Genomic DNA, 17,369 nt, shown 5'->3' with positions numbered 1-17,369 from the left:
GGCCGTTTTCAGGTGTCAATAAAATATTAATCCATCTCTCGACATCCTACCTGCGTAGTGCAGTCCTTTTTAGTACGGTATACCTGCAAGGACAGGCTCCAATGTCCCCCATGCGGTTCGAATCGCACCTTTGGGGCTACTGCTTCGGTTGCCAGATCGAGTGGGTGGAATCGCTTTCCAGCTGCTAGGTTTGTGACAACTCACTTAGCGCGCGTTCATGGGTTGGGGTCGGCGACTCGACAATCCTGACAGGTTGGACCTCTTTTTTGTGTCAAGATACGAAGGTAAAATATATATGCATTGAGTAAGATACCTAGCTATTGTAAGAGAGTCAAACATTGGGTAAGCTACTAGTTCTAGGTATAACCTGGGCAAATAGTGTATGTGGCAGGAGATCGAAATGTTTACTATATATAACTAACTACCTATGAATATAGGTAAGAGGAACGCCAAGTACCTCCTTTGACATTGAACAATCGGGACCGGTACGTCAATACCACAAACCCTTCCTCACTTTTCAGTTATATATATCAAGTTTTCCCTTAACGAACTCCCTACGTTCTCCCCTTTACAGAGAAGATGCAAATCAACAAACTTCTCCTACTGATTGCCGGCATTGCCGGGGTTGCTTTCGCCGTGCCCGACACCGAGGTTACTGTCACTACGCATCCTATCAAACCCGACCCACCCAGAGGTTGCCCAGCCGAGTACGTATAATCCCATCAAGCAAACATGATCGTAACAACAGAAATGTAATATATAAGAGGAGTGTGGAAGTCATGGGTGTAATTATTATTCTGACCAAGTATTTGATTTTGTTTATTTTAGTCGATGCGGCATGGTCGATGGCCAATGCGTATGTCGAGCGAAGTGAAAACACAACTGGTGACTGGTTGGGAAAAGGGTTTTGTTTATACTCGCATTATCACAATGGCTGTTTCGCCAAGGTTCTGCCCCGTCTAGCATTACACCAATGCCGATCGCTTGCGCCGACTTTACATAGCACTCAACCCGGTATTTTTAGTATGTATATATAAAAAAAATAACCCTTGCTTTATTCTTTTTTCCAGATGAACGCGCGCGCTAATCGACGGCAGATGACGCTCTTGCATTTGTTGGTCACCCATCGCCTATCGATCTGTTTCTACCAGCTCGGTCAAGAAGATGTCCCCGTCTCCAATTATTTCTCATCACACGAAGCTGGTTAGTGTAATGCATATGGTCACATTGATCGATCGACACTGTATCGGCATTGGTGTACATGTTTCTTCCATTTTGCGAAGTCGTTTTGCGATATTATCCTACCCGAGTGTACCTAACTAGATCATCAAAGACGAAGAAAAAAAAAGGGGGGGGGGGGGGGGGCCAGGCTAAAATATGCAAGCCCAAAATATGCTAAAGGCGGCATGACATCAGTTTGTTTCCTTCTTTGGTCGGTTTTGACCATGATCCGTCACAAAGATGATTGCTATTAAAAAAAAAAAATCAACGGTGTGGTTACGGTAGGCCATCCTTGAGGTCCTCGTCAATATGGAGATTGGGTAGAAGGTACGAACGCTTGTTTATTAATTCGCATCCGACCATTCTTTCAGCCATAATTGGAGAAGAAAAGAAACGCAAAGCCCAACCAGTTTAAGCCAGAGACAGTGGAGGACCCACGCGTTCTTGCTATTTGATTTTGGATGGAAAAAGGTCCCTCTCCTTTTTGCCGCCTTAGTGCAAGCGCCGACAACGCCATGCCCCCCTGACAATGCTATAACAAATCAAAAATCCCGTACAATGCAACAAGAAAAAGAAGAAGAAAATAATCCATGTCCACCACTAATCGTCGCTTAGGTCCCAGACGCTAGGGGCTTCAACCGCCGTTTCCCATGGAAGTCCAGCCATACAAAGTTCGCTCGTGGGTATACTCCCGTTCCTTATTGTCCTTGGATAATAAAACAGAACAAAAGAAAGAAAAAAAAATCACCGTATCACATCTATCCCTGCTCTCGAAATTCCATCACAACAATCATGAGACGGGTGACTGATTCACCTCATGATCCTTCTTTGAATGGGTACGACTTCAAGCCTGGACAGCTGGCACGCCGTTGATGAAGGCTTCGGGTCCGAGCTGTTGAAACAGTGGCGTTAGTTACTTGTGACGCTTTTTGAAGCAGCCATGATGGCGATTATTGCTTACCGTTGTTTCCCGAAACTTTACCATTGCAGCTTCCAGGTCCCAATTGACCTGGGTCAGGCACATTTCTGAATATTCGGTTGTCATGTTTGTGAGCCTAGAAAGCTCAGCCACGAGCTGTTGCTTTTGTAGTTCAGGGTTCTCGGGGACAACATTGCTTGTTGGTGTGCCCTGAGGTGGCGGAATGGGGTTGTACGCCCGCAAAGAGAGCATGTCGCTGACAACGCGAACCTGCGGGCCTCCAGGTGCGCCGGGACCAAGGACAAATGTTCTGGAGAAGCTTCGTTGACCAATGTTGTCGCTATTGGGATCCTTCTCCTCAAATTCACCATGTATGTTGATGATGAGGCCATCGACTCCCTGGGCGCTTTGACTGGTAGGGTCAGCAAGCGCGGGAAGTGGGTGACAGTCGACGAGGTATTTGCTAGTGTTGCTGACAAGATCCGGGTGTTTGGTGGCCGGTAAGTTCTTCCACAGCTCCTGGATCAGCTGGCGTCCCTTGAGAAGACGCTGGATGCGCGGTCCGGGGTGGGTAATTTTAACAAGGTTGCGTGAGTATTTTAGGTATGGTTGCCATGCTGGGACCGGAGTGTCGACGTCTCGCGGGGCCTGGTTGACTACCGATAGCGAGAAGCTGGTTTTTTCGTCGTAGAACATGGCAGCAAGGCCTGCTCTGTCTGTGTCAAACATGGGGAGGAACTGGAGAAGAAATTGTTCTCCAATGTTGCCGGCATCACGAAAGTCGGCTCCGCCTTGAGGAATGGGTGTAGGTTGCATGGCAGCTTTGGCGGCCTCCTCGGCTGCAATCTGCTCCGCGGTTCGTACCGTCGTGCCGCTGAGGACCTGAAGCTTGGGGAACCACTTCATTATGTCCTCCTTGTAGTTGGGCTCGTTCGTCTCGATGGGGTTGCCTGTGAGCAGCAGGGTTTCGAGGCCTTTGAAGTAGTGTCTCCACCTGGACAGAGACCTGCTGTCTTTGAACAGGTTTCCACTACAGTCCAAGTGCTTCAGGTCCGGAAAGGTAGTGGCGAGGGTAAATACCCTGCTGACGTGGTCGATCGAGTTGTTGGCGAGGGAAACACTGTGTATCGCCTCGCGCTTCTGTTCAACACCCGAGAAAACTTCGTCGCATATGGTCATCAAAGCCATGAATGTTTTTTCGGCACGTTCCTTGTCGGCGAAGGCTGCCATCTCTGAGAGAACAGGGTCTTGGCCCAGTCCTGACAGATCCAGCAGCTTCCGTTCGATATCATAACGTCTGCTCAGAATGGCCTTGAACTTCTCCTTTAATTCTGAAGTTTCCGCTGATGGTTGCGATGCACTATGCGTCTTGGAGTCACCGGGCCAACCCTGATCGCTCTCGGTGATAGCAAGAGTGGTGCCGGCAAACATCCAGCCGTTGAGTTTTACTATCTCATCCGCGTCCTCCTTACTAGCGAGGACATGGAGAACGAGGTTCTTATCAAGATGAGACTGGGGTTGGAAAGTTAGTATGCAATACCATATTATGATTCTGATCAACGTGGCTATTATCAAATGAATACAGGGCCCATAAGTAACAACCAAGCCTCCGTACACCATCTGCCTCCGAGGATCGAACCCCGGTCAAATTCACCTTGTCTACGCGATGGTGTTGCCCAGTGGTGAGGCCGAAGGCAAAGATTACCCGACGTGGTCCCGAGCTTGCTATCTTTTGACATACCTTTTTGACAGTTACTGTCCTTTTACACATATTTTGAGCCTTGCGCTCCAGAAAATCAAGAATGTTCCGCAGGCCTTGGTCTTGGTTGCTGGAGGCCTTGCTCTGCTTGAGGCCTTCGACCCTCAGGATTGTTGTGTTGTGTGATCGCCTGGGGCGTGTGCCAACTTCTGAACCATTCGAGTTGATGTGTCGCAGGATCTTGTCCTGCGCGGCCACTATAGCGGACCGGCCTGGGGGTCCGCTGCGCAGGCCGGGACGTCCGCGTTTTCCTGACGAAGCGTTCTTGTCGTTGTTTGCGGACCTCTTTCCAACGCCTCCGCCTGACTTGGTCGTTTTCATCGACGCATCCATGACGAGGTCGCCATCGCGGTCGACTCTGCCAGGGCCACCACCACGACGGGCACCAGCACCGCCTCTCGTGGAGCTGCGGGTGGTTCGCGCTGGTCCTGTCGGAGGAGCCATGGTCGGAAGAGTGTCGGGATTGTTTTGTGTTTTGCAGTTTAGAGTGTAGGAGTACGCAGGTTGGCCAATCGAGGTTTGATGATATAGCGAGCGAAAGGATGAATAAATAGGTCGAAAAGAAGGTCGTAGGAGGTGCGCAATTGAGGGATGCGCTCGCGCAAACTAGGAAGGTTGGTGGGCTGGTGCGCTTCTTGTGCAGGATCTCTGCTGGAAGCTCTTTGTCCAGGAGATCTGCAAGCGGCCAGTGTTTGCTTGTAGCGTGCGACTCAGTTTAAAGACAGAACAGAGATGGATGTCTTGAACGAGCGCGATTAAGTAGGGAAAAGAATGCCACAACAGCAGGTGACGAGGAAACAATAATGTTGGGTTTCCACTCGGCTGCATGCAGGAACCACGACCAGAAGCTCGAAAGACAGATGACGACCGGGTCCAGACGCGCTCCGGCAAAAATGTTAAGGCATGGTTTCGGCAGCCATGATGTGTTTATGTAATATTTCTGACCCCACTTTGCGCGCAAAGCGCCTTGGCTGACTCATTTTTGCTAGGCAGTAACACGCAAAAGATGCCGCCAAGCAGGTGTCAGCACACGTGATCTGGCGTTTTAGCAGTTCGCGATTAGGCCGGCAAGCGCGTTTTGGTTGCTTTGCAATGCAAGCCACTACCAGCAACACCACTACCTGTTCTTTATTCGGTAGCTAAGAAAGGGTTATGCCCAGTCACACTGGACACATGATGTCAACGCAGGGGCACATTGCTTTATAATCCCAGGGATGATTTCTAAGATTTTTCAGTAATTTAAATATGAGTCTGCTGCGGGGGAATCGGACTTGTCCACAATACTCAAGATGGGTTCTGATTACGATTCTTTCGACGACGATGTCGCTGATGAGGTGTTGATGGCTCTCGACAAACCAGCTACAAGTGGGTTGCATTCTCGCGAACAAGAACAACAAAGGGATATTTCCAATGCGACAGTAAGGGAATCTTGATTCTATACATCCATCGATTGTCATGTACAAAGCTTGACATTAGTTGATGCTAACCCACATGATAGCCCCATACTTCAACAGATCTGGAATTGGAGGATTTTGGCTCAGATGCATTTGACTACTCACCTGAAAGGGAACGGGCAAAGCCTATTCAGACTGCACGCAACCAAGCGCGAACTTTTCAACAGACCACCCTGTTAGGGCGCATCGCGAGCCAAGCTCCCGAACCTTTGGGGACACAGCCGCGCAATTCTAGGGTATTTCGCGCAGATTTGCCTCCAGAAGTGCCAACCCACCATGCACTTGATCCCGAGGCCCTGAAAACATGGGTCTATCCTACCAACCTGGGTCCAATTCGTGACTACCAATTCAGCATCGTCAAAAATGGTCTTTTCAACAATACACTTGTGGCCCTCCCTACTGGTCTTGGAAAGACCTTCATTGCAGCAACTGTGATACTCAACTTTTTCCGCTGGACTCGAAATGCACAAATGGTCTTCGTCGCCCCTACAAAGCCTCTGGCATCCCAGCAAGTCGAAGCTTGTTTAAACATTGCTGGCATTCCTCGCTCGCAGAGCACTCTTCTTACAGGAGAAACCAAGCCGGTGCTCCGTGAGGCCGAGTGGGAAGGCAAGCGGCTCTTCTTCATGACGCCGCAGACATTGATGAATGATCTTTCAAAGGGCTATGCTGACCCCAAAAGGATCGTCCTACTCGTCGTGGACGAAGCGCATCGCGCCACTGGAGATTATGCTTATGTCAAGGTCATCGAGTTCATCCGTCGGTTCTCCAAGAGTTTTCGCGTGCTTGCTCTCACGGCTACACCAGGGTCCACCGTCGAGGGTGTTCAGGATGTGATTGACAACCTAGGCGTTTCACACGTTGAGATCAGGACCGAGGAGTCAATCGACATACGAAATTATGTCCACTCACGCGAAATAGATCGCGTCGTCTTGGAACCATCAGATGAGATGCTCCGTATCAGTGAACTCTTTTCTCAAGCCTTGAAGCCTCTGCATTCCAAGATAAGCCAGCAGAAGATATATATCGGGCGCGATCCCATGTCAATTACAACTTTCGGTCTACTCAAAGCCCGGCAGGACTGGATGAAAGGTCCTGGAAGGTTTGCCAACCAGGGACTCAAGATGATGCTCATGGCCATTTTTACTATTTTGCAAAGTCTCGCTCACGCCATCAAGCTACTCAACTACCATGGCATCCGGCCATTCTACGATAACCTGGTTGCATTCAGGTCTGAAACAGAAGATAAGGGGCAGAAAGGCTCCAAGTACAAGCGCCAGCTAATTGGCGAGCAGAGTTTCCAAGAAATGATGGATCTTGCATCCAAATGGCTTAAGATTGATGGGTTTGCTGGCCACCCAAAGCTGACACACCTCTGCGACAACCTACTCAACTATTTCATGGATGCCGGCGAAGGGTCGAGCACACGCGTTATTGTCTTTAGCGAATATCGAGATAGCGCCGAGGAAATTACGCGTGTCCTCAATGTACACAAGCCTATGATCAGCGCCTCACTTTTTGTCGGTCAGGCAGACTCAAAGAAGAGTGAAGGAATGAAGCAAAAACAGCAAATTGAGACCATTGCCAAGTTCAGAGATGGGATTTTCAACGTTCTGGTCGCCACATCCATTGGCGAAGAGGGTCTCGATATTGGCCAGGTCGACCTTATCATTTGTTACGACGCCTCCTCATCACCCATCCGTATGCTGCAGCGCATGGGACGAACAGGAAGAAAGAGGGCTGGAAAGATTACGCTCCTACTCATGAAGGGGAAAGAGGAGGACAACTATGCCAAGGCGCAGGACAACTATGAAAAGATGCAAAAGCTCATTTGTGAGGGCAGCAGATTCAACTTTAGGCACGATCTATCATCTAGGATTGTTCCTCGAGACGTCAAGCCCGAGGTTGACAAGCGCATGGTTGAGATTCCCATCGAAAACACCCAGGACACCTCATTGCCGGAACCCAAAGCTCGCAGTACGCGAGGCAAGAAGGCAAGCAAGAAAAAGTTCAACATGCCAGATGGTGTTGAGACGGGGTTTAACAGCGTAGCGTCCATGCTCGGCATTTCAGCCTCCAAAACCAAAGCCAAACCAAATAAGTCACCCAAAAAAGCCGAATCCAAGGAGACCGATGAGATCTCGCCAGTGCCTCCTCTTGAGGGCGTCTTGCTCAGCGTGAAAGAGCTGGCAGAGTTGAACAAAAAGTATAGGGACTTGCCATTCTTTCACCAGGACACCGAAGAAATCTGCATGCCGAGCTTGACCGCCCGTCCAGATCTGCAACGTGTGCTTCGGCCTACAGTTCACGTCAAGCACGGCTCGTATACCAAACGATGTGTCAGGCTGTTCAAGAAGTTGTCACATTCACAGGGGATCGAGACCAGGCATACGAAACCACATGGGGATACTGACAAGAGTAGATATTTGGACATATCCGTGCCTCCGTTCGCAGAAGACTCTGGCGAGGATGTCGTTGTCGTGCCATCGGGCCGCAAACGCTCCCTTTCACCATCGTCCGCGGCCAGCCCACCACCGCCAGGCCGCAAGAGAAAGGCAAACACTACGGCGGCTCCAAGGTCAAAGCGACAATCTGTCGTAGACGAATATGCATCAGAATCAGAAGACGACACGGCGGCAGCCCGCCAAAGAAAAACAAACGCCGCTGCGAGTCCAGAATCAAAGCGCCAATCTGTTTTGGACGAATATGCTTCAGAATCAGACGCCGAGGCCGTCACTCAGGCCTCTGAAGATGAAGAATCTGTGGGTTCGCTTGCAGATTTCATATCAGATGGGGAAGCGAACGGCAATTTCCCCAAAGATATGACAGGCTTTACATCAGACGAAGATGACGACTACAGAAGCGGCAGTCTAGCCAAATCCTCGTTGTCGGGACCCTTGTCAGGTCGTCAAGTACACCGGTCCTCGGGCGCGGCCTCAAAGTCTGGCTCGACAGCGTCAACGGCAGCCAAGCCGTTCTTCGTCCCGGCCTCTCTGCCGGGTACGCAACAGACGGATGATGATGAAGATATGCCCGACATTGGAATTTTGGTAGGCAAGAAGCAACCGGAGACGAGGGTACGTAAACCTGCCAAGAAAAGCAACGCGGTGTTTTTGAGTAGCGACGATGATGACGATGACAATGACGACGAAGACGACGTTCAGCCAGGTCCGGCAAAACGTACTGTTCGCCGGCGGGTGATTGAGGATAGCGAAAGCGGCTAGATGGGAGTTTATGTGGTGGTCGTATAACAATCCAATAAGAAGCTGAACTATACCATGTTTCGATCGCACAGGGCTCAGTGGTGGCGCTCAGGGCCGTTACGCTTGGCCTGTCGTCGCGTTGCGGGTATTATTGAAGCTTACTTGACTACCTTGTTTACCTTACTGTGTGGGCCTGTCTTGTCCTGATTAAGTGTCTAGGTACCTACGAATAGTAGCTTGTAGGCAAACAGGCAGACAAATTCTCAACCCGGCATGTCGACCGACCCCACCGGGCATTGGTCTAACCTCAGCTTGACATACCCGACAACATACGATTGGACTTTTGTATGCGTCCGCGATTGGGGGGATTCTTTACTTCGTTTTTTATATTTTTTTTTTATTGTTATCCTTCTTTGTCACTCTCAATCGAGTTTGCATCGCCTGAAAGAACCGTCTCGGTCGTCACAACCAACTCGGTGTAGCAATTGGGAACCGACAGGCTGATAGCCCTAGTCAGTAAGTGATTACTGCATTTTTTTCCGATTGGCACGGCGAACGACTTCAAGTAGGACTAGAGAAGTTCTAGGTCCAGTCCAGAATTTGTTGTGACTGGTCGGCAAGGTGCTCGTGGAGGGAGGGCTGTCTCTTCGTTCAAGCCCTTTGTTCCAGATATCCCGATTTGCCGATTTGTGTAAGACACGTCAATGCCAATGCTTTGCGATTGGATTTCAAGCTCGATTCGGGAGGTGCCAGGTGGCCCGGGTTGCGTAGACGTTAAAAGAGTGGAGGGGGTGGACTGCGCCGGGCTTCCTGCGATCATCCGGCCCCCAACAATCAGGACGGGAAGCGGCGAAATTTACAGTCACAGCGATGTTTGTAGGCAGGCTTCACAATTCTCTGGGTTTTGATTCGTCCATTTTGAAGGTTTCCAGCGCGTCATCACGTCCAGCTTGTTGTGGAAAACGGTGGGAGACTGAGATAGAGAAAAAAAAAAAAAAAAAAAAAGGGGGGGGGGGGGTGAACTGATACTCCGTAAATGAATATTCGTTAGAAAATAATCCTATTAGCTCCAACGAAAACCTTGAAGTAGCACGTTCTTCTTTGACCGTCAAAATGTGGCAGGGCATGTCGGGTTGCATATGAACTACTTTTTAATGGTATTTCTTTCATTTCTTTCCAAGGAATTACTGTTCGTTTGATTCACCACCCAAGGGAACGGTCGGTCTGGCGTTCGTATTACTACCTACGCTTGTTACGCCGAGTCTCTGGGGATTGGTGGATATGAATACAACAGCACCATTTTTAATTAAGCGAGTGGATCTCCCCCGGCCACTTCCTGTGGCCGAGTAGACTCAGCCTTACCACCCCAACCAAACGACTGGCGGCAAACGAAGCAATCACAACACTGGACGCGAACCGTGAGCGGGGGAACAGGAATTGGGTTGGGAAGAAAAAGCTTTTGTTCGTGGACTCTTCCCGTCGGTGGACTCCTCAGCCGTAAGTTATTATTATCAATTACTTATCTGTGTCTTGGAATGGCATGACGCTTGAATAGTATATGAGAGGATTTGCAAATGACTGATTCCGTGCAATCTTATCCAGATCTATAAAGCACGTACTCCGTCCGTATCGTACATCTCCTTCCCACTGGCCCAGGGTGTACTCGCTAAGAATCAGTGTTGGGATAGGTGGGTCTGATGGCAGCCCAGGACTGGCTGTGTATTGCTTGTTTGCTTGTCTCAAATGGCTACCTAAAACCTTTGATACTTCACACGTAGAATTTCCAATGCTATGTTCAGACCAAAAGTTAGCTTCTACAAGCTTGCAAAGCGGTGCCTGGGGAGATTACAAGCTATACAGTAACTCGTGAGGAAACGGAGGCCACGGCGACGCAATCGCAATCGATGGTGTCGTGCCAAGAACCAATTTGCCAGAGCTGGCCAGTCTGCTTACCTTAATTAATTAACACTTACCAACTACACAGGGTCTGTCAGTTGCAAGGATGAAAAAAGGGCACTCCCGTACTGCCGAACTTCTACGGGAGAATTAAATTGAGAAAGAGTTTGCTTGATCCTTCATCCTGAATCATTGAACGGCTAAGCTACAATCTAGAACTAGATGCTGACATAAATCAAAATACTACAAAATTAGGCCCTGTAGGATCTGTCGAAAATAATGTTTGAAGGTGTCCTGGCGCCAAATCACGACTTCAGGACAAACCAGAAACCCTGTGGTCTGCGAGGGGGAGAGGCGAAGCAGGACCAAGCCCACCGCAGTGCGAGCAAATGTACTTTTTGCGGCTCAATAGCGGTCAACTGCTATGTGATTACAAACAAAGTGACTTCCAGACGGACCCTTGCCCGTTGTAACGCTGGGGCTATGGCTTCGTCCCCACTAACCGCAATTGGACAAGCCGCTCCAAGGTGGAGCAAGTTTTAGGCAACAGCGTGAGAATAATATGGGCAGGACATGGCTCCCCTCGAAACCAAAGACGGAAGCTGTCTCTCTGCCGCCAAATCCATCTCACTCATCATCTCAAGACATCCCTCGGCCTGACGTTTCTGATTTTCTCCTCTTTCCTTCCATTTGCTTTCGCAATCATTGTCACGCTGCTTCGTCATCACATTGGGTTTGTTCGTTTTTCTTTTATTCGATTTTTTTTGTCTGTCCCAGCGTCCTGTGCTCGCTACGAATTGGGGGCTTACTCGCCTTCGAATACGCCAATTGTTCCTGTCATTCCGTCTCATAACCTACGGACTGCCCGGGATCCGGAGTGCTCGGAACGCCATCGCCTTCCATTGTTTTCCTCACCGTCTACTGCCGCCTTTTATCAGGCCTGTCTCTTGCTGGCATCCTTTATACACTATTGGATTGCAACTTTCGGCCTTTTCCTGCCATCAAACTACGTTATCGCCGTGCCCTGGCGCCAAGTGCCTGCTTTGAAATCTGCAAACTGGTATGTTTACTGCTTTGTTTCCCTTCTCACTCTCGTCCTGGGATTAGCTTTGAAAGCTATACCCACGAGGATTGGTTCCTGGGATTACCCATTTTCTCTTCAATCGTTCCTATCCCACGCCGGTTCCTAAACAAGCCGGGCGCCGGCCAATCCCGCGTCGTCACCTGTCGTCATTCGAATCAATGGGGATGTGATGCGTCCGCGCTTGCGTGGTTGTGACTCACATATCCCCGCTTCAGCCCTATCTCTGCAAACTGTCCTACATTCCTGTGGATGGGCGCTAACAGTCCATAGCCTCTCGTCTTCTATTGAACGTTGTAAAAGCAGCTGGGGACTCTCCCCGCAAGTCTAGGACGCCAAGATGTCGAACCCTCGAAGGACCCCGATGACTCGTCCTGATTCTGTCCTACCTCTTAAGACCACTTTGGCCGTTCTCACCAAAGGGTCTACCTTCTCACCCATCAGCCCAGCAACACCTAAGTCTTCGTCCTCATTCACGCCGCCTTCATTACCTACTCGATCGCATACCGACCTCGATGATGTCGTCGACGCGCACCGTCGCCGTGTTGCTTTGACTCTCGGCGATATCGAGAAGACCCTTGCTGGCATGTCATTGGACTCTCCTAGCGCCAACAAGGCTTTCCGCGACAACAGCTACCCTCTTCCAAGGGGCCTTCTGGACCCTACTCTGATTGGCAAGGAGATGGATGTCGAACGTCGTGTGCTGAGGCCTCGGCCCGTCCGTCGCCCTGGGCAATCTCACCACCACGAATCCGACAGTGGACTGGGTTCATCAATTCTGTCGACGAAGCAGAAGAGCACACCAAATGCTGATTCAACTCCGGCAAAGACCGGAGTTAAAGGCTCTGCCGTGACACGGTCGGCCGCTTCCTCCACCTCAAAGAACCTCCCCAGCCTTAGTGCCCGCGCAACAAACCGCGTGTTTGAGCACACACTGAAGCCCCTCCTCGCGGATTCTTCTTTCAAGGAGTTCCACCCTGTCCTCCTGGAATGCCCGCGCAAGATCCAGTCAAAGCAAATTGTTTGCTTGAGGGATGTGGAAAAGACGCTGCTTTTGACAGCACAGGTAAGTTACCCGAGGAATCTGCTAGAAGGCGATGGGGATGCTAATAATGCCATGAAGGGGGTCACGAAAGTTCCCAAGCTTTACCTTGACTTCTGCCTTTCCACCGTCCAGTGCATCCGGGCCACAGTTGTCTACCTCAGTGAGACAGAGCAGCGCCGCCCCAAGGACGTTCCCTACAGCAGCGGCTACTTCATCGACCTTGTCGATCAAATCAAGCAATACGCCCAACAGCTTGCCGATCAGAAGAAGGCGGGCGCTTCAGACCCCAACATCAAGGAGGAGGTGAAGCTCCACGGTGGCATTGCCGTCAACGGGCGCCCAGCTGAGCTTGTTCGGATCAGTGGTGGCAAGGCCATCTCACTGGCCACTGGCGAGCCTGTCGAGTTGGACGAGGAAACCACCAGCCCCATCCGGTTCAAGCGCTCGGCCAGCCAGCAGCTTGCCGACGACGATGAGATCATGCGTTCCATGGCTCGCCGCAAGAAGAACGCTCCCCCTGAGGAGTACGCGCCCAAGATGTGCCGTGAGCCTGGGTGCGGTAAAGAGTTCAAGAGGCCTTGTGATTTGACCAAGCACGAGAAGACGCACTCGCGTCCGTGGAAATGCCCCGTCCCCACGTGCAAATACCACGAGTATGGATGGCCGACTGAGAAGGAGATGGACAGGCACCACAACGACAAACACTCGGCGGCTCCGCCCATGTACGAGTGCTTGTACAAGCCTTGCCCATACAAGTCAAAACGGGAGTCGAACTGCAAGCAGCACATGGAGAAAGCCCACGGCTGGACCTATGTCCGCACCAAGGCCAACGGCGGCAAGAAGATTGACAGCAATCCTTCAGGCAGCGTGACGCACGCCACTCCTCAGCTCACCAACATGCCCACTCCTCCCAGTGACAACGGTGCCTTTGCCGGCCTGGCCACCCCGCCAATGGAGTACACCATGCCGGCATACAACAACAACATTGAGTTCCCCACATATGTGGCTCAGGATCAGTTCCAGATCCAATTTCCACAGGAGCTCTCTCTTGACTATTCACCATCAGCTCCATCCGACCATGCGACCCCTTCGTCGCACTCGAATGTGAGCGGCGGCTCTCCCTTCCAATCTCCGTACCAAGACCCCGGCAGCGACTTCACCGTCTATGATGACATTTACAACGCCAACGCTCAAGTCCAGATGCAGAACCCTTTTAGCGAAAAGGATGCTGCGCAGTTCCTTGCGTTTGTCACCAATGCCGAGTTTCAGACTACCAAGGCTGCCCCGGTCCACTTCTCGCCGACTGGCCAGGGAAACACCATGCTTTTTACACCCAGCACGCTCGCCGATTACGACGAGAGCTTTGACGATTTCCAAAACAACGCACAGATGGGCGCAGACTTCTGCCTCTTCCCCGCCAATGGGGTCAAGCAGAATTCACCCGCACCTCTGTTTGGCGAGATCCCCAGCGTCGCCGCTGGATACTCTCAGCCCACGTCTCAGGAACTGTTGCCTAATGATTGGCGCATGAACCAGTACCAGGGACTGGGTTTCTCTCAAAACTGAAGGGAAGGGATTTGATTTATGATGGAGCGGGAGAAACAAGCCTTGTATTATTTATTGATTATTATCTGTTTTTGACGTCTCTTTGGACACCTGATACAAATCAATTGCCGAAGATTTTGACTCTCGTTGCTCGGGAGAACTCTATTTGTTTACTTTTTTTTCTTGCCAGCGATATGATGACAGAAACGGCACCTTTGATTTTTCTTTATGTGGGCATCTTGACAGAAGTTGTCAATATGGGACCTGATTTGTGTTTTTCAGCAGATCAAGATGAAGTCGACGCGAAGATGATCTTTACTCATTTGTCAAACATACTAGATTGCGCACTCTTCTCTCTATCCTCGCTTGTTCAATTTTTGCTATGCGGATTGGTCATTGCGGAAAGCGAAAGGGATTTTCGCATTGGGAGGAACTTTGGAAGAAATAACAGGGAAATATGGAATGACTTTGGTTGATGGAGCAGGCATTGCTCACTGGCACACCAAAGTCAAAGGGTTTAGTTTAGTTTAGTTTAGTTTAGTTTAGAAACCTATCTTGACAGGCAATACTATTGTTATCCCGTCTGTTAACCAATTCAGTTTGCTCCATTCGATTGATAGCATGAAATATTCCTTTGCGCCGTGGAGATAAACTGTTCTGGGTAAGGTGACTTTTGTCGAAGCGTGGCTTCTACGATAGATAGGTAGGTACGAAGGAGGTGGCTGAAGGTGGGAATTTCAGCCAAGTTGTGGAGAAAAACTGCAGCGTGCGGCCCACATTTGATTCCCACCAAAAGCCAGCGCGCCTCCAAATTTTTGCCGACCTTAAGATTCTTTCAGATTTACCACCACAAATCTAGCTGCGTCTTCGCACAACGCCGTCCAGTATGGGCGGTGCTGCCTAGCTACATTCGCGATGACTGTTTACAGGGTCGAGTGATTGTCTAATGTGAGTTTGCTTTTGGATATTCTCCTTCTATTCCGATTCTGTCTCGCTGCACTACATCGATTGCAGTACCTACCCAGTTATTCTGTCTGATGTCTTTGGCCAGCCTTCTTCTGTTTTGTCGCCTTTGTCCCTCTGTCTGGTGAGGTAAAGCACCATGGACATGGTTCGCATTACTTGACCCTGCACCCTCGTTGACCCATTCCTGTCCTTTCCTTGCCCGTTTCGTTTCCCTTTCAGCAAAGATAAATCCCCAATACCATGATGATCCGGACCTCTAAAGGGTCCAACCCAATTATATCTCAGTAATAGGAAGAGCCGTCTGAGACTGTCTCCGGGGGAAAGAGGTAGGCGTTTGGGTTTATTCTCGAGCGGCTTCCTCCGACCCTCCTTCGGCAACCTTCGTCTCGGCTTCCCCGACCGGCTCACACCAAACGCGTTGCATCGCCATATGTTCGCGGGGCTGTCGGGGGTAGTTGGGCGGAGGGGGTGGGGATGGTTGTGCTTTGAACTCGGGTTTCTGATGGGGATTTATTCTTTATATTTTCTGTTCTTGAGTTTATGTTTTCGAGTCTATGGCTTGGTGATCTAGGCTTGCTAACGCGTCAGGAACACTAGGAACATTTGTGAACTTTTGGGTGATTCCGAGTTCAGAGTACGAAGGTCGAGGCTTGTTTGTACAGGTAAGGTCAGATGGGATCTTGAGCTGTGCTGGAGATGACACCAAGGTAGAGGGACAGAACATCACTTGTTAGGAGCAAGACCTTGCTCGAGGCTCAACTGTCAACGTACCAACGATAGGCTTCATGGTCTTGAATGAACGAAGAAATTAATTGTTAGTTTTAGAAAGAATATACAGGAAGTTATGAAGTCCCCAACTGCAAACACAAGGCAATGAACTCTAGCGCTTTTCTATATCCTAGCCACAAAAGACGAAAGTGATATGAGGAAACATTGAAGAATACAGACTTTGACACTAGTCAAGGTCAAAGTAGGACTTGCCGTATTTAACCTTAACCTGAGCCACGGGACTTGACGGCGACGGCGTGAATGTCCCGCTATCGGACCCCTCGACGGGGGATATAGCGCGTGCCGCCGCTGCCGGGTGCTGCGTAGCCCGCCTCTCCCTCGTCGGCCTGTGCCTAGTCGGCGCGGTCGGCGGCGGCGGCGGCGGTCCCTGTGGCATGGGCGACGGCCTGGCGTTGGCCATTGTAGAGTACTTGGACATCGGAATCGCAATGCGCTGCTGTCCAACCGGCTGTCTGCTGTTACTGAAGCTGCTGCTGCTGCTGTTGCTGCTACTACTACTGCTGTAGCCATTAGTTGGCCTTACCTGCTGTTGTTGCTGCGTGGCGACGTGGCCCGGCCGCATAGCCGGCGGTGGCCGTGCCGGCCTCGCCGGTGCTGCCGCGGGTCGTTGCTGTTTCTGTTTCTGCTGCTGCTGCTTCTGCCACCGCCATTGTTGGTTGTGGAGATCACGGCGGGCCTGCTCGGCTTTCTCGGCCTTCCCGGGGGCGCTGCTCAGCAGGTCGCTGCAGTGCTGGTCCACACGTTTGTCGCTGGCCTCCTGGGCCCGGCGGTCCACGACGACCTGCATGTCGCAAACCTTGCGCTTGGAGCGGCACATGAAGCAGCTGCCCTCGACGCGGCGCGCCTCGGCTTTCCAGGCTTCGCAGCGCTGGATATTGTTGGTGGGCAGTGATTTGATGCACATTTGCTGCTTGTTTCTGGGTATCTTTTCTTTTTGTTATCTAGTGTACGGGTGTGTATCTGCGGCTGGTTTGTCAGAGTCGTACGCAATGCGTTTGTTGCACTATGGGATGGTGCAGTCCAGAACGAAGTCGATGAGATATTGATATACGGAGAGTAAAAGAACCTGGTAGCATCCTTTGGGATGGGGACGTGGCCATGATAAAGTCCTGAAGAGCAGCATCTTTGTTGTAGTTCCTTCACACTAACAAAGATGTGTACAAAGACTAGGCCAGAACAAGGGCTACATGGTACTTTTGCAGAGACATAAAGCAAACAAAGAGATATTCTGTGCGCTCCTTAGGCACAATGCCGACAGTGCTGTCTCGCTGGTACCTCTTTGTGTCCGCGCCACTGTGAATGAGAAAAGCAGAGGTCCAGAACATAACCCAGCTTGGAAGCCTGGATTTTTGGAATAGGGACTGCTGAAAAAAAAAATCCGTAATAGGGATGATAACTACTATACAACCAAGGAAAGCCATGCTCACAAAAGACAAAGGAGTTTCAACCCCATGGACCCCCACGATCACATTTAAAAGTGACTTGCGCCGC

At 50.5% G+C, this 17,369-nt stretch overlaps 5 protein-coding genes across 5 annotated transcripts; 3 read left to right on the top strand and 2 right to left on the bottom strand.

Annotated features, from left to right (window-relative positions):
- Positions 1 to 82: 82 nt before the first annotated feature.
- On the top strand, positions 83 to 1,208 carry MGG_15539 (uncharacterized protein; the record flags this gene model as incomplete). Its single annotated transcript, XM_003713477.1, has 5 exons — positions 83 to 342; positions 438 to 485; positions 575 to 707; positions 829 to 856; positions 1,071 to 1,208. Exons 3-5 carry the CDS (start codon positions 580 to 582, stop codon positions 1,206 to 1,208), a joined length of 294 nt encoding a protein of 97 aa, XP_003713525.1. The 5' UTR covers positions 83 to 342; positions 438 to 485; positions 575 to 579.
- A 244-nt stretch (positions 1,209 to 1,452) lies between these two features.
- Positions 1,453 to 4,746, bottom strand: MGG_04430 (mRNA export factor mex67). The gene is made up of 3 exons (XM_003713476.1): positions 3,882 to 4,746; positions 2,183 to 3,652; positions 1,453 to 2,113 (listed from the first exon to the last, which is right to left on the bottom strand). The coding sequence occupies exons 1-3, from the start codon at positions 4,341 to 4,343 to the stop codon at positions 2,066 to 2,068; spliced, it is 1,980 nt and encodes a 659-aa protein (XP_003713524.1). The 5' UTR covers positions 4,344 to 4,746; the 3' UTR covers positions 1,453 to 2,065.
- A 259-nt stretch (positions 4,747 to 5,005) lies between these two features.
- On the top strand, positions 5,006 to 9,248 carry MGG_04429 (ATP-dependent DNA helicase MPH1). The gene is made up of 2 exons (XM_003713475.1): positions 5,006 to 5,317; positions 5,398 to 9,248. The coding sequence occupies exons 1-2, from the start codon at positions 5,189 to 5,191 to the stop codon at positions 8,575 to 8,577; spliced, it is 3,309 nt and encodes a 1,102-aa protein (XP_003713523.1). The 5' UTR covers positions 5,006 to 5,188; the 3' UTR covers positions 8,578 to 9,248.
- A 1,801-nt stretch (positions 9,249 to 11,049) lies between these two features.
- Positions 11,050 to 14,743, top strand: MGG_04428 (zinc finger transcription factor ace1). Its single transcript, XM_003713474.1, has 3 exons — positions 11,050 to 11,512; positions 11,807 to 12,599; positions 12,657 to 14,743. Exons 2-3 carry the CDS (start codon positions 11,874 to 11,876, stop codon positions 14,142 to 14,144), a joined length of 2,214 nt encoding a protein of 737 aa, XP_003713522.1. The 5' UTR covers positions 11,050 to 11,512; positions 11,807 to 11,873; the 3' UTR covers positions 14,145 to 14,743.
- Positions 14,744 to 16,044: 1,301 nt separating this feature from the next.
- MGG_14741 (uncharacterized protein) lies at positions 16,045 to 16,782 on the bottom strand (the record flags this gene model as incomplete). Its single annotated transcript, XM_003713473.1, has 1 exon — positions 16,045 to 16,782. One exon carries the CDS (start codon positions 16,780 to 16,782, stop codon positions 16,045 to 16,047), a length of 738 nt encoding a protein of 245 aa, XP_003713521.1.
- Between the last annotated feature and the right edge of the window lie 587 nt (positions 16,783 to 17,369).

Source organism: Pyricularia oryzae, chromosome 2 (genome assembly GCF_000002495.2).
Source record: "Pyricularia oryzae 70-15 chromosome 2, whole genome shotgun sequence".
Taxonomy (NCBI): Eukaryota; Fungi; Ascomycota; class Sordariomycetes; order Magnaporthales; family Pyriculariaceae; genus Pyricularia; species Pyricularia oryzae.
Note: the sequence above shows the minus strand (reverse complement) of the source record. Positions and strands in the feature narration are given on the sequence as shown.